The 26,284-nt window shown below is 35.3% G+C and overlaps 5 protein-coding genes, 3 long non-coding RNA genes and 1 pseudogene across 8 annotated transcripts; 2 read left to right on the top strand and 7 right to left on the bottom strand.

Moving 5' to 3' along the window:
* Window positions 1-285: 285 nt before the first annotated feature.
* LOC9325434 (putative pumilio homolog 22) lies at window positions 286-1,862 on the top strand. The gene has a single exon (XM_021014523.1). It carries the CDS (start codon window positions 487-489, stop codon window positions 1,843-1,845), a length of 1,359 nt encoding a protein of 452 aa, XP_020870182.1. The 5' UTR covers window positions 286-486; the 3' UTR covers window positions 1,846-1,862.
* A 337-nt stretch (window positions 1,863-2,199) lies between these two features.
* LOC9325433 (UDP-glycosyltransferase 72B3) lies at window positions 2,200-3,767 on the bottom strand. The gene is given in 1 exon segment (XM_021014522.1): window positions 2,200-3,767. A coding segment is annotated over 1 exon segment (1,425 nt). The 5' UTR covers window positions 3,640-3,767; the 3' UTR covers window positions 2,200-2,214.
* Window positions 3,768-5,306: 1,539 nt separating this feature from the next.
* Window positions 5,307-6,048, bottom strand: LOC110225257. Its single transcript, XR_002329655.1, has 2 exons — window positions 5,968-6,048; window positions 5,307-5,784 (listed from the first exon to the last, which is right to left on the bottom strand). It is a non-coding gene; the product is annotated as an uncharacterized LOC110225257 (long non-coding RNA).
* A 2,997-nt stretch (window positions 6,049-9,045) lies between these two features.
* On the bottom strand, window positions 9,046-9,787 carry LOC110224662. The gene is made up of 2 exons (XR_002329164.1): window positions 9,707-9,787; window positions 9,046-9,523 (listed from the first exon to the last, which is right to left on the bottom strand). It is a non-coding gene; the product is annotated as an uncharacterized LOC110224662 (long non-coding RNA).
* Window positions 9,788-13,020: 3,233 nt separating this feature from the next.
* On the bottom strand, window positions 13,021-14,934 carry LOC9325432 (protein trichome birefringence-like 25). Its single transcript, XM_021013656.1, has 3 exons — window positions 14,526-14,934; window positions 14,079-14,362; window positions 13,021-14,001 (listed from the first exon to the last, which is right to left on the bottom strand). Exons 1-3 carry the CDS (start codon window positions 14,788-14,790, stop codon window positions 13,204-13,206), a joined length of 1,347 nt encoding a protein of 448 aa, XP_020869315.1. The 5' UTR covers window positions 14,791-14,934; the 3' UTR covers window positions 13,021-13,203.
* A 1,256-nt stretch (window positions 14,935-16,190) lies between these two features.
* LOC9328128 (protein ENHANCED DISEASE RESISTANCE 4) lies at window positions 16,191-19,375 on the bottom strand. Its single transcript, XM_002889321.2, has 5 exons — window positions 19,031-19,375; window positions 17,135-18,843; window positions 16,982-17,042; window positions 16,615-16,838; window positions 16,191-16,520 (listed from the first exon to the last, which is right to left on the bottom strand). Exons 2-5 carry the CDS (start codon window positions 18,781-18,783, stop codon window positions 16,463-16,465), a joined length of 1,992 nt encoding a protein of 663 aa, XP_002889367.1. The 5' UTR covers window positions 18,784-18,843; window positions 19,031-19,375; the 3' UTR covers window positions 16,191-16,462.
* A 780-nt stretch (window positions 19,376-20,155) lies between these two features.
* LOC110225223 lies at window positions 20,156-21,056 on the bottom strand. Its single transcript, XR_002329627.1, has 2 exons — window positions 20,933-21,056; window positions 20,156-20,659 (listed from the first exon to the last, which is right to left on the bottom strand). It is a non-coding gene; the product is annotated as an uncharacterized LOC110225223 (long non-coding RNA).
* A 44-nt stretch (window positions 21,057-21,100) lies between these two features.
* On the top strand, window positions 21,101-22,296 carry LOC9325431 (annotated as a pseudogene).
* A 1,598-nt stretch (window positions 22,297-23,894) lies between these two features.
* LOC9325430 (receptor-interacting serine/threonine-protein kinase 1) lies at window positions 23,895-26,143 on the bottom strand. Its single transcript, XM_021013789.1, has 2 exons — window positions 24,133-26,143; window positions 23,895-24,047 (listed from the first exon to the last, which is right to left on the bottom strand). Exons 1-2 carry the CDS (start codon window positions 26,063-26,065, stop codon window positions 23,899-23,901), a joined length of 2,082 nt encoding a protein of 693 aa, XP_020869448.1. The 5' UTR covers window positions 26,066-26,143; the 3' UTR covers window positions 23,895-23,898.
* Window positions 26,144-26,284: the final 141 nt, after the last annotated feature.

Here is a 26,284-nt window from a genome sequence, read left to right as displayed (position 1 = left end):
ATCCGGTTTAGGGGAGAATTCTAATCAATTAATGATTTCGTCTGAGCAGTTTCATTTGTCTTTGATTTTGGCTCTGTTTTTTCTTTAATTGGTGACTTGGTCTGTATCGACTTTTATTTAATTCAGTATTTGAATAATTTGATGACAAATATATATATATAATTATTTGATGACAAATATATATATATATATAATTATTTGATGACATATATATATATATATATATATATATATATATATATATATATATATGGAACTTCTTTTGGTAATTTTTCTTTTTCTGTTTCAATTGGATATTGTTTAACTTTTATAATGGAAAATCTTATCTAAGTAGTTACGAACAAAATATTTACAAAATCTTAATGCGAAAATCAATCCAACTTCGATATTCTAATTAGGAATACAAACAGCCCTAACTCTATAAATACCAATCCAACATTCATAGTTCATCTCCATACACAATTGACTAATTAATTCCTTAAAATTATGGAGAACATCTATGACAAAACTCAGCCACATACCAGGCGCTTGCATAGACTAATGACTAGTTCCGAAGAAGTTGACATGCACGATTTTCTTAGGGTCTTCTTTAGGTCAGATGAAGTCCCTAAGTTTGCGAATATACTAGCGTTAGATTTGGATCTCTTCGTCAAAATCATTAGAGACGAAGTAGGCTTGAGTCGCTTCATGAAAATATTCGGAATATCAGACGATATCAACACAATCCTTCTCAGCCCTATCATGATGAGATTCGATGAGATTATGACTCATGAACGCGGCTATGATTTGGCGTCACAAGTACTAAACGTTTGCAACGTACATCACAAGAAACTCTTTTGCCATATCACGTACCGTCACTTGTTGGTCTTGTCGAGTGACGAAAACGGTTGCATCGTACTCAAGAAAGTTATAACAATAGCTGATGATTTCTGGAAAGATGAATTCCTTGACCTAATCGCACAGCACGCTCACTCGCTAAGCATGCACGACTTAGGAATCTCCCTAATCCAACACGTGCTTGAGCTTGATTTTACAAAGAAAACCACACAAGACGACGCGCGCTTGCACGAGCTAATGGCTGAGTTTGATGATGCTCTATCTGCATCTGATATAGCAGATGATCAGCTCCATAAGCTTGCCTCGAAGCTTATGTTAGATTCTGATCTCTTTTTCGAGTTTGTCACAACAAGACGAGGCTCGCTCATGATTCAGATTATCCTAGGAAAATCCGAAGAAATCGACAAAGTTCTTTTGGCAGCAGTGAAGCAAAGGTTCATCGATGTCACAACCGACTTTTACGGTTATCGCATCATGATACGAACCATAAACGCTTTCAAGAAAAGAGGTGATTTGAAAGTGTATGATCAAATCCTACGCCTAATAGGAGTCCACGCACTCTACCTAACAAAGGACCTTGATGTGGGAAACTCCACGGTTCAACGGGCCATTAATCTACACCACCAAGATTGTACGACATTCATCGCGTGTGGGCTTCAATGTCACTACATAGAGCTTTCGTTTCTGAAACATGGAAGCAAAATTGTGGAGATGCTTATCGATGACCGTATTTCGATGGTGCCTTTGGTTCTAATCATGATAGAGATTGTCAAATGTGATGAAGATACGTTGGTGAGATTGGCTAATAATGAATATGGAAATAACATTTTGAAAAAGACTCTGGAACTTGCGAAAGAGCATAGGGCTGATTTCTTTGGTGATCTTGTTGACAAGCTGAATCCTTTACTTGATAGCTTGCGCGGGTCTCTCGGAGAAAACATTGTAGCTATCATCGACTCAGAGACAGAGACGGTGAAGGATCGAATTGTTTCACAAGGAAATAATTAGTTTTTTTTTTTTGCATAGCTTTAGATGATTAATCAGGTTTTTATTTTCGATTTTGTGGTTAATTAGTGATTTTTTTTTTATAACTATTCGATCTTAAAGTTTGGATTTGCACCTAGTAGGGTGTTACAAATAATTTTTACTATTAAAGAATTGATTGGATATCTACTCAACAAATGAAAATAGGTTACCTTCGGATCTATTTTGATGTGTAACATTTTCTTTATTTATTTATTTATTTTTATTTTTTTGATGTGTAACATTTTATGTGTAACACTTAATGTGTAACATTTTATGTCAACTAACAGAGTTTATTTATATATAAGACAAACAGAATATTCATATAAATGATTTTTTAATACAATCTCGTTCCTATTCTTGGTCGATCTTTCGTTGGTGGGCTCTCCACTTCAACGAAACTTCATTAAGTGATTTCGTAGAGAATCCATCGTCCCTTAAGACTCTAAGCCAAACTGATCCATCGTCCCTAATAGCTCCTTCTTTCAACTCTTTCATTTTATTCCTTACCGCTTTCCCTTCTTCTCCTTCTATCAATCATTTGACCACTCTCACCACTTCTTCCCTTCCTACGATCCCATCTTCACCCACTAGTAGCAATGCGTTCATCTTTTGCTCTGCGTATAATGGCCATGCTATGAGCGGTATACCGTTAACAATACTTTCTAGAGTCGAATTCCATCCACAATGCGTTAAAAATCCACCTACAGATGTATGAGTCAGAATTTGAGTCTGTGGAGCCCATGACCCAACCACTAGACCTTTTTCTTTGGTTTGGTCTAAGAACCCTTGTGGTAAAAACGAAAATGGATCAGTTTGGCTATGTGGATTAAAATACGATGAACTAGCTATCCCGCTTGGACTTCGTATGACCCAAATAAACCGTTTTCCACTCTCCGCAAGACCAAAAGCGAGTTCATTGAACTGTTCACACGTGAGTGTTCCGCCGCTTCCAAATGATACGTATTGAACCGAGCCGAATGGTTGGCTGTCTAGCCAATTTAAACACTTGTACTCATCGTGCACGTTAGCATCGTATGAACCCGAGTTAACCAACGGCCCAATCGGGTAAACCGGTGGTTTATCAGGAGCCGGTTCTTGTAAAATCTTTATAGTGTTAGGCTCTAAATCGATGAAGGAATTCACTAGAATCCCTTCAGCTTCTTTGAATCTCTTGACGTTGTGGAGAAGCCATTTGTATGAGTCATCGTTTCGGTCTTGACACGGATCGACGAAATCTTTACCGGTTATAGGGATACAACCGGGAATCATAACCGGTTCGATTAAGTCCCTAAACTCACACGACACCGTTTCGTCTAGCATTGGCAAGTGAAGCAGAAACGTGAGGACGTTGGCATTTGATGCATAGAAAATGTATGGCGACACGTGGAACTCAATAGCCACGTCGAACGCATCCGTACCAAATATATCGACGACGAGAACCACCTGGAGACGTTTCTCCGCCGATAACGAGCGAAAAAGCTCCCGGAGCGCCGGGTTGGAACGAGTCACAGTGAGCGATATCCGAGTTTCGATTCGAGCCGTTGATGGAACGTCGGAAAGATCGGCGGGAGGGAGGAAGAAGGAGGCTATGGAGGAAGGGAGAGAGTTGAGAACGGATCTTTGAGCCTTAGACGGAGGAGAATCGCCGGGGATGACGAAAGTGACGGTGAAACCGTGATTGTCAACGAGTCGCTTTGCTAACTCGACGAGTGGGATGAGGTGACCTATACCGGGACTCGGTATGATCGCTACATGTGAACTGTTTGCTTCTGCCATTTTTGCAAATGATTAGAGAGTGTGTGGGATTAATAGTACTTGTTATTTGTGTTTACTTATTCTAAGGTATGTAGTGGCCTTATATAGCATTATCAATTAACCTAAAAAATATTAATTTTGCTTGTCTACTCCCGTCCAATAAATTTATTTTACAAATATTTAATTTTGTAATATTGCTAGGGATTAAAATAGTAATTTTTGGGATATATTTTATTTTGTTTTGGTTCATTTATTGATCTGTTTGGTTTTGTGTGGACCCATGTTAAAAAAATCGCTAGCCGCTAGTCGGACGGTGAGGATGGGCCTAGTGACTAGCAAGAAAATCGGAGACTAAACGGAGATTAATCATGGATTAGTTTTAAGGCTATTTAATATTTTAAAAACATATTAATCCATTATATATAAATAAGAAATTTATATAATATTGTTTTTAAAACTACATTAAACACATGAAAACAAAAATTTAAGGTCAAAGTTATGATTTTTATACAAATTATGAATATATGTAGGACTTTTTGACTTTTAGATAAAAAAAAATAATTATAAAAAAAATTAAAAAAAAAATTGAGGTAGGCGCCGTCTAAGCGGATTAGGCGGACTCTTAGGCGGTCTAGTTGGACAAAATCGCTGTGGTCTCTATCTGATCAGCGTCTATATGGCCGCCTAGACGGCTATGCGGTCGATTTTTAGAACAGGGGTGTGGACTGTGGAGTGTATTGGTGTGTGGGCAAAACTTTGAAGATAAATAAAATAAGAAAATAGACAAGTAATATAATCGATTAATATATTGTTTTTCGTATATCGTGAATCGTGAGGTTATATTAAGACGATCGAATAACGACAAGAAAAAAGAAATAAAAAAAAGACTATCATGTGATATAATTGTTTTTTTCCTTTTCTGGCGTTTTATAAAAATGTCATTGTCAGAAGAAATAAATATTCGTCAGGGGCGGCTCAATAATTTAATAGGCCTTTTGTTGTGCAGATCTTAGTAATGGGCCTAAAAGGCTAAAATTGATGTGCTAAGTATCAGAAGCCCACTGGGGCTTATCCTTGCTCCTAATTGTAGTATATTCACCGAGTTCTCAGTTCTCAATATCAAATGAATCTAATGAAGATACTGCTACAAGATTGTACTGCTTCCCAGTCTCTTCCTGGTGATGTCTCTCTTTCTCAGGCCTCACTGATCTCTCCACTTGGTATCAGTGTTTTGTAATGCCTATCATTCAACAGCAAACTGTTAACCACTAGAGCGAATGAACCAGTAATAGCACCAACAGATACAATCATAGGGATAACTAAAAAGATTCAACTCTTTTGGTGCAATATTTGCGATGCGAGGATGTCCGGTCACATTGCTCCCTGCTTTTAATAAGCCATAACAATATGCACTTAAACGTAGAACACATTTTAGAGATCTAGCAGCATTAGAACAGCATCATCCATAACTTGTTGGCTTGAAAACAATCTCTGCACTTGTAATTGCCGGACTTTCCATAGCACAAGGATCATTGTGCTTTGGACCTTATATAAACTTGGAGCTATTGCTGTCCTGCAAGAGATTGACGGGAAAGTGTATGTAACATTTCATATATATATTCTTTCTTGGTGAACTAATAGTAAAGAGGAGAAGCATTGCTAGGGAGAGCTTTTAATGAAGGGTTTGATTTATAAGATATCAAGTTTATTATTATCACTAGTAATAATAAGAACAGAGAGACATGAGATGCTTAACTCACCCACCTTATGAACCTGTCAAAGATTTAAACAGAGTAGTGTATCGTAAGAGGTGGTAAAATCTCTGGAAACACACCCCTATGGTTGCAGTTTCTATCAGATTTGCTATCACAAAACTAAAAAGCTGAGAAAATATTACTACAATCTTTGTGAGGGAGAGACATTAAGCTCAAGTACGGGTAACCGACATAGCAGATTCTATCACCTCAGAGCCATGGAGTTGTAGATGTAGACGTCAAATTTTGAGAATCTGCTTCTCGCTCCATAAACTGGTTCTGCATTAGGAGGAGAATTAAAAAGATAGTAGAGGCTTCAAAGAAGACAAAGCTTGCCTCTTCTTCTTCCATGTTGTTCTCGAGTTGCAGGATTGCAGGTTCAAAGATGGAAATCGGCTATTGCAGCCCAATTCTGTAAAAAAAGAAACATTCTTTAAGTTCACAAAAAAAAAAAGGAAACAATACAACTCTTCGAAAAAAGGAAACAATCTAAAATTTAACAAAAAAATGGAAATAACATAACTCGTGGAAAACAAAAAGGAAACAATCGAAAGTTTCCTTTTTTTGGAAGAAGCTAATGCTTATAAATACACACCTGAGAGAATGCTAATCTCCAACATCACTTATTCTCTCTTCTTCCTTGAGAAATCAAAGCAAACCAATGTTTCTTTTTGGTTCCGTTCTGTTCTAATACGGGGGTATTTTGGGAATTGCGTCTTTTTCAACGTCTCTTTCGTCTGTTGGGTTTCAAATCAAGTAATCTGATCGAGTGTGTGTGTTCGATTTCTGATGCAAAACAACAAAATCGATATTTGTTTTTCGGTGAATGATGATCGGAAAGCAAAAGTGAAGACTCGCCGACAAAAACTCTCTGATTTCAAAAGGTATTTTTCTTATCTTCGAATACAATTTTGAATTGATTTCTTAACTACTTTCAAAAGATTCCTAATACAGTTTCTCTTCTCCTCCTTTTGTAGATTTGCCATCTTTTCTCCGGCTTTTCGTCGTGGTTGTTGCTGCTCTGTTTTGTGTCGTAACCGTAACCATTAGAGAGACGATCACAATTTCTCATTCACTGCCATGTCATCGAAATTCTTTCAGCCCAACAAGAATAAAGAAGTCCAGCCCATGACGATAATCGTCTCACATTCCAACTTATCGGCAAGGTCAATTTCTATCCCATGTTTTTGTTTTTTTAACACTTGTTTTATTTTTTTATTTTTTTATAAGTGTTAAATTTTTAATTTTGTGTAAACTAATTGGATACAACATCCAAACCCCTAAGAGGTGTTCTAGGTTCAATATGGTTTGCACATAATTAAAATTTTTAACACTTGTTTTTTTTAATGTTTTTTTTTTAAGTGTTAATTTTTTTAATTTTGTGTAAACTAATTGGATACAACATCCAAACCCTTTAAGTTGTGTTCTAGATTCAATATGATTTACAAATAATTAAATTTTTAACACTTTTTTTTTCTAAAATGTTTTTTTTTTATAATTGTTAAATTTTTTAATTTTGTGTATACTAATTGGATACAACATCCAAACCCCTAAGAAGTATTCTAGGTTCAATATAGTTTACACATAACTAAAATTTTAACACTTTTTTTTTAATGTTATGTTATTTTTATTAGTGTTAAATTTTTAAACCCCTAAGAGGTGTTCTAGGTTTAGTATCGTTTACAAATAATTAAAGTTTTAACACTTGTTTTTTCTTTAAACATTTTATTTAAAAACTTTTTTTTTTGTTAGATGTAAATTGTTTTTTAATTTTGTGTAAACTAATTGTATACAACATACAAACCCCTAAGAGGTGTTCTAGGTTTAATATGGTTTACACATAATTAAAATTTTGACACTTGTTTTTTTTCCTTAGAATTTATTTAAAAATTTATATTTTTATATTACTACTAAAACTTTAAATTTTTTTATTTTAAAAATAATATTTGGATAAATTTTTTTTATAAGTGTTAAATATTTAATTTTGTATAAACAAATTGGACACAACATCCATATGCCTACGAGATGTTCAAGGTTCAACATGTTTTACACATAATATAAATTTAACAATTAATTTATTTTTTACTCTATTTCCTTTTTTTTAATATTGATTAAATTTACAGTTTTTAAGGTTTTACAAATAATATTTTAAATAAATTGCTTTAAGTTATACATATTGGATTTCTTAAAACTTATTTCTTTTATTTAAAAACGCTTTTTAATTTCTATCAGTATTTAAACTTTAATTTTTTTTTATTTTTTAATTAATATTTTAGATAAACTGTTTTATTTTTTTTAAGTATGCATAAAACTTTTATTTAAATTTCTTTTAAGGGATAAAATTTTAATTTTGTGAAAACAAAGTGGACACAACATCCCGCCCATAATTTTGTCTTTAAGAGGTGTTCTATGTTCAACATGTTTACACATAATATATAGGGAGACTCACAAAAATGCCCCTTTTTCAATACCTCTTTTCAAAAATGCCCCATTTGGCTGTTCATTTTTAAAAATACCTCTTTTTATGTACAAAATGACTAAATTACCTTTTTTTAATAAAAGATATCACAAATATATAAGGAAAACATGAGAATGTTCACACATCAAAATTACAAATTTGATTTTGTAAAAACTTGTAAAACCTTTAAAATACCTTGTAAAATTTTTCCGTAAAAATTTTTCCCGCCAAAAATTATTTTTTCCGGGAAAAGTGATTCTGCAATTTTTTTGGCGTTAAATTTTTGGCGGGAAAAATTTACAAGGTATTTTAAAGGTTTTTTACAGATTATTTATAAGGTTTTACAATGTATTTTAAAAGGTTTTACAACGTATTTATAAGGTATTTATAAGATATTATAAGATTTTACAAGCTATTTTATAAAGTTTTACAAGTTATAATGTTTTACAAGTTATAATGTTTTACAAGTTTTTTATAAGGTTTTACAAGTTATAAATACCTTATAAAACCTTATAAGTACATTGTAAAACCTTTTGTTGTGCAGATCTTAGTATTGGGCCTAAAAGGCTAAAATTGAGGTGCTAAGTATCAGAAGCCCACTGGGGCTTATCCTTGCTCCTAATTGTAGTATATTCACCGAGTTCTCAGTTCTCAATATCAAATGAATCTAATGAAGATACTGCTACAAGATTGTACTGCTTCCTGGTGATGTCTCTCTTTCTCAGGCCTCACTGATCTCTCCACTTGGTATCAGTGTTTTGTAATGCCTATCATTCAACAGCAAACTGTTAACCACTAGAGCGAATGAACCAGTAATAGCACCAACAGATACAATCATAGGGATAACTAAAAAGATTCAACTCTTTTGGTGCAATATTTGCGATGCGAGGATGTCCGGTCACATTGCTCCCTGCTTTTAATAAGCCATAACAATATGCACTTAAACGTAGAACACATTTTAGAGATCTAGCAGCATTAGAACAGCATCATCCATAACTTGTTGGCTTGAAAACAATCTCTGCACTTGTAATTGCCGGATTTTCCATAGCACAAGGATCATTGTGCTTTGGACCTTATATAAACTTGGAGCTATTGCTGTCCTGCAAGAGATTGACGGGAAAGTGTATGTAACATTTCATATATATATTCTTTCTTGGTGAACTAATAGTAAAGAGGAGAAGCATTGCTAGGGAGAGCTTTTAATGAAGGGTTTGATTTATAAGATATCAAGTTTATTATTATCACTAGTAATAATAAGAACAGAGAGACATGAGATGCTTAACTCACCCACCTTATGAACCTGTCAAAGATTTAAACAGAGTAGTGTATCGTAAGAGGTGGTAAAATCTCTGGAAACACACCCCTATGGTTGCAGTTTCTATCAGATTTGCTATCACAAAACTAAAAAGCTGAGAAAATATTACTACAATCTTTGTGAGGGAGAGACATTAAGCTCAAGTACGGGTAACCGACATAGCAGATTCTATCACCTCAGAGCCATGGAGTTGTAGATGTAGACGTCAAATTTTGAGAATCTGCTTCTCGCTCCATAAACTGGTTCTGCATTAGGAGGAGAATTAAAAAGATAGTAGAGGCTTCAAAGAAGACAAAGCTTGCCTCTTCTTCTTCCATGTTGTTCTCGAGTTGCAGGATTGCAGGTTCAAAGATGGAAATCGGCTATTGCAGCCCAATTCTGTAAAAAAAGAAACATTCTTTAAGTTCACAAAAAAAAAAAGGAAACAATACAACTCTTCGAAAAAAGGAAACAATCTAAAATTTAACAAAAAAATGGAAATAACATAACTCGTGGAAAACAAAAAGGAAACAATCGAAAGTTTCCTTTTTTTGGAAGAAGCTAATGCTTATAAATACACACCTGAGAGAATGCTAATCTCCAACATCACTTATTCTCTCTTCTTCCTTGAGAAATCAAAGCAAACCAATGTTTCTTTTTGGTTCCGTTCTGTTCTAATACGGGGGTATTTTGGGAATTGCGTCTTTTTCAACGTCTCTTTCGTCTGTTGGGTTTCAAATCAAGTAATCTGATCGAGTGTGTGTGTTCGATTTCTGATGCAAAACAACAAAATCGATATTTGTTTTTCGGTGAATGATGATCGGAAAGCAAAAGTGAAGACTCGCCGACAAAAACTCTCTGATTTCAAAAGGTATTTTTCTTATCTTCGAATACAATTTTGAATTGATTTCTTAACTACTTTCAAAAGATTCCTAATACAGTTTCTCTTCTCCTCCTTTTGTAGATTTGCCATCTTTTCTCCGGCTTTTCGTCGTGGTTGTTGCTGCTCTGTTTTGTGTCGTAACCGTAACCATTAGAGAGACGATCACAATTTCTCATTCACTGCCATGTCATCGAAATTCTTTCAGCCCAACAAGAATAAAGAAGTCCAGCCCATGACGATAATCGTCTCACATTCCAACTTATCGGCAAGGTCAATTTCTATCCCATGTTTTTGTTTTTTTAACACTTGTTTTATTTTTTTATTTTTTTATAAGTGTTAAATTTTTAATTTTGTGTAAACTAATTGGATACAACATCCAAACCCCTAAGAGGTGTTCTAGGTTCAATATGGTTTACACATAATTAAATTTTTTAACATTTATTTTTTTTTAAATGTTTTTTTTTTCTTTTTTTTTATAAGTGTTAAAGTTTTTAATTTTGTGTAAACCAATTGGATACATCATCCAAACCCCTAAGAGGTGTTCTAGGTTCAATATGGTTTACACATAATTAAATTTTTTAACACTTATTTTTCTTAAATGTTTTTTTTTTCTTTTTTTTTATAAGTGTTAAATTTTTAATTTTGTGTAAACCAATTGGATACATCATCCAAACCCCTAAGAGGTGTTCTAGGTTCAATATGGTTTACACATAATTAAATTTTTTAACACTTATTTTTTTTTAAAATGTTTTTTTTTCTTTTTTTCTTTATAAGTGTTAAAGTTTTTAATTTTGTGTAAACCAATTGGATACATCATCCAAACCCCTAAGAGGTGTTCTAGGTTCAATATGGTTTAAACATAATTAAATTTTTTAACACTTGTTTTATTTTTGAAATGTTTTTTTTTTTTTTATAAATGTTAAATTTTTTAATTTTGTGTAAACTAATTGGATATAACATCAAAACCCCTAAGAGGTGTTCTAGGTTCAATATGGTTTACACATAATTAAATTTTTTAACACTTGTTTTTTTTAAATGTTTTGCTTTTTTTTATAAGTGTTAAATTTTTTAATTTTGTGTAAACTAATTGGATACAACATCCAAACCCCTAAGAGGTGTTCTAGGTTCAATATAGTTTGCACATAATTAAAATTTTTAACACTTGTTTTTTTTATTGTTTTTTTTTTAAGTGTTAAATTTTTTAATTTTGTGTAAACTAATTGGATACAACATCCAAACCCTTTAAGTGGTGTTCTAGATTCAATATGATTTACAAATAATTAAATTTTTAACACTTTTTTTTTTTAATGTTTTTTTTTTATTTATAAGTGTTAAATTTTTTAATTTGGTGTAAACTAATTGGATACAACATCCAAATCCCTAAGCGGTGTTCTAGGTTCAATATGGTTTACACATAATTAAATTTTTAACACTTGTGTTTTTAAAAAAATGTTTTGTTTTTTTTATAAGTGTTAAATTTTTAATTTTGTGTAAACTGATTGGATACAACATCCAAACCTCTAAACGGTGTTCTAGGTTCAATATGGTTTACACTAGGCCTGGGCAAAATACCCGGAACCGAATACTCGAACCGAAAAACCCGAAAAATACCCGAACCGAACCCGAACCCGATTTTTAAAAATACCCGAATGGGTCCTAACTTCCTACCCGAAAAAAACCCGAACCGAACCCGAACCGAATCCAATATCCGAATGTACCCGAATACAAATATACACCTAAAAATATTAGTTATATTTATATTTATAATACTCGAAATACCTAAAATTACAATCATAAATCCGAATATATTAGGTATTTTTGAGTAATTCGGATACATTTGGATATATTTGGTTAAAAAGTAACTAATGATGTAGTTTTCTTTTGGATAATTTTAGTATTTTTAGATATATTTGGTAAAGAGTAACCAATGTATTTTGGAGAAATCGGGTATTTCGGTTAGATTTGGGTATATATGAGTAAAAAACCCGAACCCGACCCGAACCCGAAAATATTTTGGGTATTTTTGGTTATTTTCGGGTATTTTGCTTTTTTTATTAAAATAGCCGAACCGATCCGAACCCGAACCGAACCCGAATCGAATTTTTAGAATACCCGAATGGGTCTTGACCCCCTACCCGAATAGACCCGATACCCGAAAAAAAAGAACCGAACCCGAACGGGTACCCGAATGCCCATGCCTAGTTTACACATAATTGAATTTTTAACATTTGTTTTTTTTGTAAGTGTTAAATTTTTTAATTTTGTGTAAACTAATTGGATACAACATCTAAACCCCTAAGCGGTGTTCTAGGTTCAATATGATTTACACATAATTAAATTTTAACACTTATTTTTTAATAAATGTTAAATTTTTTAATTTTGTGTAAACTAATTGGATACAACATCCAACCCCTAAGAGTGTTATACGTTCAATATGGTTTACACATAATTAAAATTTTAACATTCTTTTTTAAATGTTTTTTTTTTGTTATTTGTTTTTAACACTTGATTAAGTTTTAAAGGTTTTCTCAAATATTGTTTTAAGTAAATTGTTTTGATTTTACAAAATGTTTTGTTTGAAAAAAATTAAGTATTAAATATATTAAAAACTAAGTACCAAAATATATACATGTAATGCAAGCTGGCCCGGCTCTAGGCGTGTGCTGGGTGTGCCAGTGCACCGGGTCCCACTTCTTTTTTTTTTTTTTCTTGTATTTTAGGGTCCAAAATTTTCAAATAATTATAAATTAGGGTTTAGTTTTTAAAATGTTAAATATTTAGACCATTATGTAAAAAAAATTAGAACATAGCACAGAGTCCAATAATTTGTTGAGCCGGCCCTGAATGCAAGCAATCTACATAAACGTCGCCAAAAATGGAAAACGGATTAAATGATATTATAAGTTGAGTAAACTTTGGTTTCGTATCCCATTGTTCCAGAATGGCAAGATAACGTTGGCTAAGGAAGTAAAACGACGCGACGTTTTGTTCCCACATCAAAAAACGACAGTGGTTGTATTTAGACCCACGGAAGGTCCAACAATAAATGGGCTTTTTTACGGGCAAAGCAAACAAACTAATTAGAAAACATTAATATCATCTCGACTCAATATATAATGCCATAATATCAAGCATATCTTAATACTTTCGTAAGTCGTAACAATGAATCTATGCGTGAAATACCATGAATTCGAGGCTATTCTCGTCTTTGCCGTTCCCGGTTAAGCATCACCTCCACCATTAGATCATTCCATGAATCAATCGGACCGGGTAAGCACCAGTGAAGACAATCGTTCTGAACCTGATTCAGCTCCTTGTTCTTCACCCCAGCAAAAGGATTCGGATACCGGTACGGTCCCGGATGTCCATCTGGTCGGAGAAGCGACATTGAAGTTGTGTCAAGTAACCCAATTTTTGAATTGGAGCCTTCTTGTTTAGTAGTCTTATAGAACTCTTCAAGCTCGATATCACGCATCGATACATCCTCGCTCTTCATCTCTCCTTCGTTGCTATCCGTAAACGGCATTGTTCGGTTACAGAAACCACCAGAGTCCCACTCTCCATTCTCGAAATGATCAGGTGTTGTTGTTCTGAACAGAACCTGAGCTTTATGGTTTGGTTCAGCGACAAAGTCTAAAACCAAACGAAGAGCCTTTCCGTACGAGTATAGATAACCGAGTTCGGTCAGATTGTTCTTCCCTTGGCAGTAATGGCATCCGGTTACAGTGTTGTTTTCATGGAAGATTGTTGTTTTGAGGAACCATTTTCCACCGGAGATGATGACATAGTCGAAATTGATGTACTGATCTGTCCATTTTTGGTCTAACTTGTCGAGGTGTAGTTGAATGTCAACTCCATTGACGTTGTTCTCAAAGGTTTCAGTTTGTAGAAGGAAAGGAGACCAAATGACAGAAAGTGTGAAGTTGTAAGAAGGGAATCTCCAAATCTTGGATTTGTATTCCTTGTCATGGTAGATATCTTCTACTTCTTCTACCTAAAAAAAAGGCAAGTAGATTTGACATCAAATCCAAACAGAGAAATCAAATTAGAGAATCAAGTGAGTTGTTATACCTGAGAGAGAATGCAGATGAGGGATTGGACATGGTTACGAGAGATAGAATCACCGATAAAAGCCAACCATTTGTTCCTCATATTGTCGAGAAATTGCTCAGGATTAAACCTCGGGAGATCGCAATCGCGAGGTTGCCATCTCCATTGAAGGTAATTCACATCTGGCCGTCCGTTTTTCAAACAATTCTGGTAATCTTGGATATGACGGCAAGAGACATTGGTGTAGGCTGGACCTGAAGGGTCTGGTACCCAATTCCCGATAAAGATATCACACTTGGTTGAAACTACAATTGTTCACACAGACATTTAATCAAACACGTGGCGATCATCGGAATTTTCGCGAGAATTTAGGTATTTCATATGATTGGAAGAAAAACCCAATTTCCTCACGTTGCTTGGATCTTACTCTATTGAATTGATTTCAAGAGTTTAGGACTAATCTCTTACCATTTTGTGAAGGAATAATGGTTGTGATGTTTCCTGGGGAATCAAGGGAGGCTTGAGCTGTGAGACCAGAAGGATCCGCAGGCGGCAAGGTTTGAACGTTGGTAACCGGAGAGACGGTGGAATCAGTGACGATAAAACGGTAAGCGAGACCGATCAAAAGGAAGAAAGCGACGGATTTGAGGAAAATTTGATTGCGTTGGTGAGAGGAACCAAATGGGTTTCCTTCAATCTTGATGCTCTTAGATATTAATCTCAACGAATCCATTGAAATTAGAGAGATATAGAAACAAGAACAGATCAGTGAGTTTTTTTAAATCTTTCTAATTAGCTTTCTGGAGGTTTTTGGTCGGCGTTGAAAGCGAGGAACTTCACCATAGTAAACAGACACAGCGGATTTTTTTTTTTTCCAAAATTATTAAAACATGTAAAGTTAAACTCGAGTTTTTTGTTTGCATGTGTTTGGATTATTTGTTACCACTTTGTTTATGTCGGTCGTGGCCGGTCGTGGCTTAATTTAATTGGTGAGATTTGTAGAGATATTATTCAGAAGAAGAAACTAATCTAATAATTAGGCATCCTTAATTATGTTTAAAGATACAATTGTATTCTAATAATTAGGCATCCTTAATTATGATTAAAGATACAATTATACAATTGTAAAGCGAATCGTGTACTTTTTTTTGTCTCTTTAAACATGATTAATTGCTCTACGGGTTAATTATTTCCAACGTAGATAGGATTATAATTAAGTTTGAAATAAGAGATTATTGTAATATCTATATTTATGGACATTAGCCATCAGGTGATTAGGTTTGTATTTGTAGTGCCTTATCCTTTCTTAATACTCCTTCTGTTCCTTCAAGTTTGATAACCTAGTGTTTTAGCCTTTTAATTAATTGATATTAATAAATCTTAGATTTCAAAACGTAATGATTGAAAATAATTAACTATTCTAAATTACTATTGATTTTTAATTTATTAAAAATATTTAATAAAAATAAATAATTATCAAATGATTATATTTGAAATATTTAGAAAATCAGTCTTCTAAAGTATATTGAAAAAAATAACTCAGATTTGTATGAAAGAATAGATGTCACTTCCGAAGGGTCCTACAGTATTTATTGATTAATTATCACTTATCAGGAGCAATGATAGAGACCTCTCTCTCTCTTTTTTTCAACTAAAGACAGAGACATTACACTTAGATTTAAATTATTATCTAGTTTATGCTTTCCACATCTAATTAGACGAAAAAAATACATTTTTGTCTTCTAATAACCTTGGTAATATTCATGATAATTTGTGTTTAAAACGTTCTATCTAGACGGTAGAATTAGTTCGGTGATTTAAACATAAAACTAATCTTTAGACATGAATCAGTCGTTTTAGACAGACTAGATTATCGATTGTTTTCAAGAAATAATTTAACCACGCATCGAATTTAAAAAAAAAAGAAAAATTATATGAAGTAGGGAGGGTACACCACGACCACGAGGCCACTGAATAAATTATTTCATGGGCTTAAATCTTTGCTACGTGGACCCATCTTACTTGAAGTTGATTTTGGATCTACCGTAATAACTTTCAGTCTGTTCTTTCTTGAAAACGATTTAACGTACACAGCCTGGCCAGATCTATAAATATTTATTTATTTTTGTCACCAAAACCAAACAAATAATATTTCATCCACAATAAAAAATAATCAATTTACATAAACCAGATCACAAGATAGAAACCATATGGTTGATCTTTTAGCAAAAAAAAAAGTAAGAGAAAGAATAGAAACATTGTAGAGTAGAGACCCCAAAAAGAAAGAAACTAAACCCAAAAACGGAATAGAAAAGAAGTTTTGGGTCACAATATAAAACAAACAACAATTTACATTTTAATCCAAGATTGGAAGCCAAGGAGGCTGGAATCAAGCTGATGAAGCTTCATGAAACTAATGATCTTGGAACTCTCATGCCAAATCCATGCTTAACCTTGTCAACCCTGATTCAATTTTCAACAATGTGTCATAAAATCTCAGAATCAACTAAAAAGATTGATCTAAAATTTGATTACAACGATCTTGTGTTGTGCTTACGTTGGAGCTAATCTGCCGAGGCTCTTAAGTTCTTCACCAGAGTCTCCATCAAGAACTCTTCCTGATATATCAATGATGTAAGAACGATTCTTGCCTCGAGGAAGACCTCTTCTTGAAAGTAAATCTAGATCTCTCTCGTGAAGCTCTCTTCCGTTTACAAACACACTCGTGTTTCCTGCGCCGCAGTTATCCGGCATTGGACGACTAAACTCTTCGATAAATGGCTGCATCAACCAAGAATTTTTTCCCATTTCCTCATCAAGTACCAATCAGTACAAAAAATTATGAAAACAGTGAACTGGAATATAAAGTAATATAGAAGAAATGTGAAAGTTTTTTTTTTTTTGGTAAATGTGAAAGTTCTTACTGGTATTATACCGAGACACGGATTTCCCATCACTCCCCAGAACCCAGCACGGTAATCATACCTGATCAGAATCATAACATAAAGATGGTTACTTTCAGAACGACTAATCAATTTTTTTGACGTATATTAATCAAAATGTAACCCCAAACATACCAGTATTTGCCAGCTTGAACTGGTCCAGCTTGTTTCTCAGCGCTGATAACCAGATCTTCCGGTATCAGATGCCCGTTCACCCAAACCTCTAACTGCTCGTCGTTTTGGTCGTTAGAGCTGATTTTATTTGTGACCTCTGGGAAACTGTACTCACTACTCTGCTTTCGGTTTCTTGGTCTTCTCTCTTCTTTGTTGGCTTTTGAGATCCTTGAATCTTCAGACTCCTCAGTGTTATTATAGTATTCATTATAAGAAACATCTGTCTCAGTAGCTACTGATTCTGATTTTAGCGAGTCTTGTTTCATGTAGGATTCTTGCTTATTGTACCCTAACTGCGCCATTCCGTAAGTGATTGCAGCTCGGTTTACATTAGAATACTCAAAGAGCTCAAGAAGATTGGACTTTTCAGGAGGAGGAGGAGGAGGAGAAACCTTTGCGCCTTGGGCTCTGCTGCGAACAGACTTGACGACCTGTTTCTGCGGCCTACTAGAAATGCTTGACCTGTCTTCATCGTCTGAGTGTTCACTACGCAATCCAGCATGGACAATTTTCGTTTCCTGGTGTATTCTTATTTCTTCATCCTTAAGTGGATAATCATCTACCACAGCGTTTCGTGCGCTTCTATCTTCAACCTCTACAGAAACCCGGTTCGTAGTTTCCCCCAGGGCAGAAGAGGAGAAAACAAGCTTCTTATCAACAACTTTGAAACTGATAACCTCAGAACAAGCACCACATTGCAGCTTTTGTTGCCTTTCCTGACCAAGAAGCTTCTTCTTAGGCACATAGAGCAGCTCAAAGCAATTATGACAAGCAATAAAAGGCGCACCGCCTGCTAGAGGATGGTAACGACGTGAATCAGTATCCGACACAGTTTTTTGAACATACCCACGAGCAAAAGCACCACCCATATCAGAATCAATATCACTAGGCCACCTCGTGTGATGACCTTGAACACCAGCATGTGGACTAAAGGGTCCAACTTTCTCACCGTGGTGCTTAGTCGGGCTTAATGGGACATCACCGTACCTACTCGGCGTACCCGGAAAGAATCTAGGATCCTGTAACTGGGTGTCAAGTATATCAGAACCAATGTCTACATACTGTCCTTGAGGATATGGAGGACGAGGCGGCATCTGATTAGGGTAATGACCTGGTCCTTGATAAAAGTTTTGAGGTACTCTATGCACTGGGAATCCATAAGGGTCTCTATAAGCTGGAACATGAGGCGGGTTACTCGCGGTAGGATACATTCCATAAGGAAATGGCTCAGGGTATGGATTGTAATAAGAAGGAGGACCATGACCATGGAAACCCATTGGTGGTGGTGGCTGATCAGCGACATTAGCATTACCTCCACCACGGAGAAGATGATCTTTAATAGAATCAAGCTTCCTCAAAAGCTCGGCTTGTTGTTTATCTGTGTACTGAACTGGGTTGTTTCTGGTCTTAGAAGAAGAAGAATCTGAATCAGTCTCTTCTTCTTTTCTCAAGCTCTTGACGGATCTCTGAGACCCAGGTCGTGAATTCGAATCTTCCTGGCGATTTCTCATCGGGCTAGCGGGTTCATTGAGATCCTCCTTAAACCCTCTATCTTCATCGCTTCTTGAAGAACCAGCATCTGCTCCATAAACGTCACCGCTTGTCCTCATCGGAAAAAGAAAAATCTCCGACGAAGACTAGCTTCTAGGGTTTTGCTCGTTTGAATGCAACTGAAACAAAAATCCTCGAATTCAGACAAAATCCGAAATTATCGACATATTATTCTAATCGAATCATCTTGAATCAGGAAATAGTAACATTGTAGAGCAAATCTTAGATTTATCCAAGTAATGGTTTCAAGAGTTTCTGGGCACAAGTTTCCATGACAGAGAGAGATATAGGAAAATCAAAACGCACCTCGAAGAAGAGTGATTCCGGAGCCAGGATTAGGTTATGTTTGGAGGATGGAATTTTTTGGGGCAAGTTCGTCGTCTCCGGTGAGAATCAATTAACAAGCCCTTTGACGCTGCCGTTTTTTTTATTAAAGGAGTTTTTGAAAATTTCAGAGGAATTTAAATAATCAAAAAGACTAATGCTCTACTTTTCTTGCACTTTGCTTCGTTTTCCCGGGAATCTACCTACTAAGAAAAAATAGATCGACAATGGAGTTTGAAATTTTCTCAGAGGGAGAAGCATTTAACGGATAAACTAAGAACAAAAAAGGACTTAAGAATTTTGAGATAGAGATAATAAACCAGGTCAAGTTGACCAAGAGATAACGTGACGACCAAAAATTATTTAAATACTATTGATATGTGTGTCTTGTCCAATTGGTTGTATATGCAAAATAAAAGTAGTGTTACAATTGGTTGGATCGATTCGACTTAATTGCATTTGAAAGATGAAATTTAAATACTACTTACCAAATTAGTTCTTTGATATGTGTGTCTTGTCCAAAACCAACAATTACTTGAATTACACATTATTCGTGGCCATGGGGGATTTAGTATATAACGATGAGTAAGTATTTTATACATGTATAATATATGTTGTCCAAATAGATGGTGTGCCATGTTCCAAGACGTGCTCATAACTTTAATTTGTTTTCTAATTCTAATTCTTATAAATCAATGCATAAAATAGTCGATTTAAGATAGTCTTTTGCTATTATCATCATCATCTTAAAAGTTTAGAAATGTGTTTTAGTTGTTGGAATTATATATTTTACTAGTATTTAACCCGTACTTACGTACGGGACAAAAAACTGCTTAAAATTAGATGTACTAAAAATTAAACATGAAATATTCACACAAATTAAAGTAACTACCTACAGAATTATATTCTTTCAGCTTATAAGATTATAAGATTTATATGTTTTCTGGTGTTGACTCTTGCCTAAACTGTTCATAATTGATGTATCATAGATTTAATATATTTCACCAGATTTCTAGTTACATTGATCTTAAATATTATGAGAGTATTTTATCAACATATTTAACACCATATAAAATGCATACACATCCTGCTTAGTTTCATATATTCTTGATAATAAAATTTAAAATATAAATTTTAAAACTAAGTATTTATCAAAGAAAACGTCAAAATTATTTAGATACATACATTTGGAGGAAAAAATCTGTTTTATTGTATGCAAGAAAGAAACATTTTTCTCCATCCTTTTCTCCTATCCAAATTGACACATGGATCAATTTCTTCAAATTATTTTGTTGTTGTTGTCATTTCATCTTTCAGAAAGCTAGAAGACCGTCTTTGTTATGAAGCTATTTCCACTTAGTCTCCGTATACATCATATCACCGTCCTTTTTTTTGTCATCCATATCACTGCCTTTTTCAATGACAATTACTGCCTGCTTGAACGTTTGGATTAAGTTTTTGAATTGTTTCTCTCCCCTGGTTTAGTCGTCATTCTGCTGTTGTTGTCCCGGTTTTGCTACACGTCATCAGCCAGGAGATCCTCTTCTAATCCTCTTTTCCCTTAATCCACACTATTGATTTGTCGTAATGATGTAGCCGGTAATCACTCACCTTCAAGAGAGAAACATAAAGTTAGACCATGTCCATGAGACATATGAGTTATAGAAATTGGGAGACAATATACAAAAGTAAGCTATATTTTTTAATCGTTACACAAATAGCAAATGCAAAACAGTGTAATGCAAAATCATAATCAAGTAGTTTATTACAAAACATTAAAGTAGAAGTATAAGTTTGCAAGATCCTTGAAAACCAGATTCTAAAGATCCATAAATTATGATTTTGCATTATAGACAAAATAGAAAACAAGGTACTTGTTATTACTCGTTATCTTTATCAATGGCGTTAACTTGCATTGCATGTCAGGACTTTTATCTTTAGGATGATAGATCTCTTATTTGTCCATTTTGTTTTGAAGTATTTAGTTGGGAAGTATGAATATAATCCAGTAGGGCAAACAATTTTGAAACAAAAAAAAAGTGAAGAGGGGCGATAGAAAAAGCGATTGATACGACTTTTCTTCTGTGATTTCTCCGACCGACCGGCGTCGGCTCCGACGTCGGTTGTACTCTTTCCTCTTCATAAATTTAACAATTACTAGTTTACATACATAGATTTCAGTTATCAATAATGGGTATTCGAGAATCAACTGCTCTTGGTTGGCCCCTTTTCACATCTGTTGGTGATTTTCATGGCCGTCAATTACATTGGAGATTCCATTTGGTTCTCGTTGTTCTTAATTCCATTGGCAACAACATTGATCTTCTCTGGACAAAAATGGTCTGGTGTGGCGGCGTAGGAGATAGGCTTTTAGGTTTGATGGAGTTTTTGGTAACAAATAGAAGTGTGGGGTTGTCTACGGCTATGGGCTATGCAGCCATGGATGTCGCAAGTCTTCTCATGCATGAATCCCAACAAGTCTCTCTGTTTCGTCGGGTAAGTCACGGCTATCTTGTCTTAGTGATAGTGATGGGTTTGTCTGGCAGCGAAGGACATGAGAATTTAGAGATGATGATGTCTTTGTTAACAATTCATGGTTGGGTTTGTTTCAACTTTTGGTCTCCACGACGGTGGCCGACGTCATTACGTTTTTCGTTGTTAGGGTTTTCTCTCCTCCTTCCAGAGGAGTACTTGTCCGTGTGATGATTATGTGGTTCATTCACGGTGTTTTTCCGGGTATGCTCGGCGTTTTCGATCTGGAGACAATAATTGTTGACAGCGATTTAGTGAAAATTTGCAATCCTCGATGCATATGGGATCCCGGAATTACATCGAAGGCATATGTCGTGAAGATCTCCAACGACGTCTATGGTGTGGAATGTACAATAGGATGGGCTTACACCGGTATCAAGCCAAACTTTTTGCTTCGTGCAATGGCACCGATATGGACTAATTGGTATCGGAATGTCGAGATTATAAAACTCATTACAGGAGCAACGAGTTTATTCTATGTGATGTGGAGTTTCAAACAAAGAATGCCAATAAGGCATCTGTATCACACTCGAGTAAGATGGCTTTTAAAGAAGGAACATATCATGTATTGTAACATGATTGCGAGTAAGGCTTATGGAAAAGAAGCATCGTTAAATTCACTTCTTCGATTATGTCATCTTCAACATATGGCTCATAAATTTGTTTATGTAATAAATTGCTTCTGTAAAGTTTTGTATTGGCATTGTTGGTTGTAATACCCATTGTTTAATAAAAGTTTTTAGAAGGAAAAAAAAAAAAAATCCAGTAAGGCATTGGCATCTTTAACCTGAATCATGTAAAATCAGAGAAATTTTAATATGACATAAAGATAATGAAATTGAATAAAAGAGTAGTCATAAACCTGGATCAGCTTCTTTGCTAAATTCTGTGAATATGACAAACACGCAGATGAGACGACGAAGAGGAAGGGGAAGAGAGACCGACAAAATAGAGATGAGAAACCAAAAAAGGGATTAATATGAGAATTTGCAGAAAATAAAACTATGGTAAGGAAGATAAAATAAATAAGAAGTTGAGTTGACTGAGAGTTAAATTTGAGATCAAACAATTTGAAAACGTGACATATTTCATCACGACCGTGATAGTGTGAGCAAATCTATGCAACCAGAAGAAAAAATGATGGAGACGAATAAACAATGATGGAGATGAATACAAAGAAAGATCGAGTAGAGAAAAACTGAACTTATTGGAGTTAAATAGAAAATGAACATGGAAATGTTAGTGGGAGAAAAATTAGGGATATAGATTTTTTTACAGTTTTCTTAGAATTATGTGGAACGGTATAAAGAAAAAAAAATTGTTTGTTCTACCTATGGGCTTACAATTCCGTAAAAAAAAAACTGTTTGTCCACATTTATTTTTGTTTTTGTTTTCCTTGAAAAAAGGAATTCAGTTTTGTTTTGTATTGGTTTTTCTACTTTTCAAACACGTTCGTTTTTTTTTAGAATTGTTTAAAAAAGAAATTATTTTTTGAAAAAAAGAAATCTATGTGTCAAAATTTTATTGGTCATGCGACTTGTGCTTTATAATATAAAGGATATAGGGTGACAATGACAAATGTTATACAAATCAGCTGATAGTTTGTTTACTCCACTTGCTATAAGCATATGTGAGATTTGACAAATCTGTTGGTATTAAAATCATAAAAAGGTTACACAAAAAAAAAAAAAAAAACAAATCAAAGTTTCATTAAAAGAGAGAAAAAAACGAAACAAGAGTGGGGACTTTTTGGTAATATCACAATCATTGACATGATAAAAAAGCTCGGACGATGGAAGTGACGGAGTCTGCGGCGGAGAAATTGAAATTGTCGAGAGGTGATGGGAAGCCAAACCGCCATGTTACTAGTTGCTGTTCCCTTTTTTGTTCAGGTATCAACGTTCCTTATATTTGATGTTGTGGGATCCAAATTCCGAACCCTAATTTGATTAATGTGAGTTGATGATGTTTGAGAACTTTTTATATCCATGGAGCATCTCTGAGTTAGGAAATTCATGAATAAGTTTATGTCATTTTTTTATCTGCTTTTGGTTGCTTATTGAGATATTGACACTAGTCTAGCTAGGCACGTAATTTGCCTCATATGATTGTTTCCTTAAGATAATATTGTAGCTGCTGAATCAATAAGTCACTTGCCTGAACTATATGAGCCTATTATCTGTAGGAATCTTCGAATAAAGAATTATCGTTTTGGAGCGCTTATATTTACTGGAGTGTGTGTCACAACAGGTGTTAGTATTCTTTTGACTTGTACATCATTTTGAACTTGCTACTATGAACTTTGTTTTTCCTGCAGACTAGGAAAGTTCAGAGTCAGAGGCATGGCCAGAGTTTGATCGTCGTATCCTTGGGCTTATCAATATCAGTTGACTCTCAGAGTTTGCTCTCATGCTTTGCCCACATGGGCTTAGTGGCGGATGCCTTGATCGTCCTCTCGGAGTTGTTCCTGAACTAAATCCAAAGGCTAGTGGCACAACAAAATTTAGTACAAGTAACAAAGTTCATATATATGGAGCCTGCTGATAATTTACCTGGTTTTTGAATTGGTTTCAGGCTAGAAGCTCTTTTCAGAAGATTTGAAACATGCTTCTTGCTCATACCAACATCACTTGAGCATGACAATCTTCTCTCCTTCTCATATGACACCTGCTCATCTGATCCTGCCCCACCCTCATCCTCGCTACAGGAAGCCCATTCACTACCTGATTCCGATGTTTCCCGGAGATTATCCTTTTTACAAGTTTGTGCCCGTTCCACCACCCTATATGCAAACATTTGAAAAGGAACCTGTGAAACTTGAGTTAACTCTGTAGATTCCCATGAAAGCTTCTGCAATAGCTTAGACTCGATCTCCCAGTAATCCACAGGAGGAGCAATGGACGGGTCTTGTTGGCTACTACTGTGATACTCTGGGTTCAAAGCTAGAAATCGCTTGATATACCGGAGAACTCTGCTTATCGATGAGAAAGTTGGACGCTGATTCGGATCAGCATGCCAGCATCGTTTTGTCAGGTTTGTTATGAATTTAGGTGAATTAAATGGAAAAAGCGGTCTCTCCCCAGCCCTAATGTTTCTACTCATCTTATCTCCTTGCAGGTGGCTATCTTCAAATGGTACTTTACCTGTCAGAAGCTCAAAGCAAACCATCCCGAAGCTATACACGTCAGATTTATCAGTATACTTGAGGCTTCCTGCTGTTCCGCTCTGTTCTTGCTCCTCTAGAACTTCGGGAGAATACCATATGAATGGAAAATTCTCATTCTGACTCGTCAAAGAAGCACTTTTACTAGAGAAGCCCTTGACAGAATTCAACCCGAACCCAAAAATCTTCCCAAGCAGATACCCATCTCCGGATTGGTGACTTCTTGGTTTGACAAGAATGTTAGATGGATTCAGCTCTCCGTGGTATATTCTCTTCGAGTGAAGATATTCCATACCCAAAGCTATCTGAAGCATCAGATCAACCGCGACCGGGAGGGAGAGAGTGTTCTTCTTCCTCGGACCACATACCTCTTTGATGTGCATACCAAGGGTTTTACTCATCAGTTCCATGACCAAGAAACATTCTTTCTTCTCCTCATCCGTGAATCCGCAGAGGTAATAAACAATGTTTGGGTGTGAAAGAGATAGCAATGGAGTAACCTTGGGAAGCAAAGTATCAATATCCCCAAAGAAATGCCTAAGCGCAAAGCTCTCGCCTAACCAAGTAATCTCCTTGTACTGACTTCCATTCCCTAATCTTTTTTTCACTTGGTAATCTTTCGTGTTTACCAGAAGAGAAGACGGAAATAGCTTGGGACTCTCATTACCATCTCCCAAATGCTTCAAAAGGAAATCAGCCATCTTCCAATCATGTTTGCTCAAACTGGGCTGCTTTTTCTCCTGAAGCTCCTTGATTAGAATCCAACGGTCCTCTGTCCAAGCACTCTCGAACCGGTTGCAGAAATCTTCGGTCACCAAATACTCTCTCCCGAACTTCCAGGTAAACATCTGAGAGTCATTCCATTGCTTCATATACTTGTTAGAATGCACCAACCTCTTCTTGCTCATCTCTTCTTCATCCCACCCTGAAACCTCACCCGCTGTCTCAATAGCCTCGACAATGATCGGTAGACAAGAGAGCAAGTTATGTATGTGAAGCTCTGTGCAATCTCTATTGCAATGCAACACTATAGCCTTAGCCCAAAACCCAAGTTTAGGCTCTAAAGACATTCTGACATAAGCCTCTCCTTCTCTTACCACCCATAGAAGCTCCCTCAAAGGCTGTTCTAGAATCTTCCATTTAGTGTTCTTCTCTTTGAAGCGTAGATTCGATCTCATCGATTCGGAAATCGACTCGTAGGCCGCGGTGAAGAGGTCGAGTAATAGAGAGCATTGACGCTGGTTGATTTGAATGTCGTCCTTGAACACCATTAACGCTCTTATGCTTCCTAATACCTCTCCTATCTCTCGAAATTGCTCCATTTCACACCTCTCCAATTTTACACAGGGCCTTTGGAAGTTGAATTATAAGTTATTATACTCATGCAACTCTCGAGATTCTCAAGACACAAAATCGTATTACAGGACTCGATCTGTGTAAGAAATTCTCTTGCTAAGATGTACGGACACATCATACGGATAAAAAGTTATTTTTGGCAATTGTAGTTTGTTTTATTTACTGAAATTGGTTTTTAACAAACG

Source organism: Arabidopsis lyrata, assembly GCF_000004255.2.
Source record: "Arabidopsis lyrata subsp. lyrata unplaced genomic scaffold ARALYscaffold_1, whole genome shotgun sequence".
Taxonomy (NCBI): Eukaryota; Viridiplantae; Streptophyta; class Magnoliopsida; order Brassicales; family Brassicaceae; genus Arabidopsis; species Arabidopsis lyrata.
Note: the sequence above shows the minus strand (reverse complement) of the source record. Positions and strands in the feature narration are given on the sequence as shown.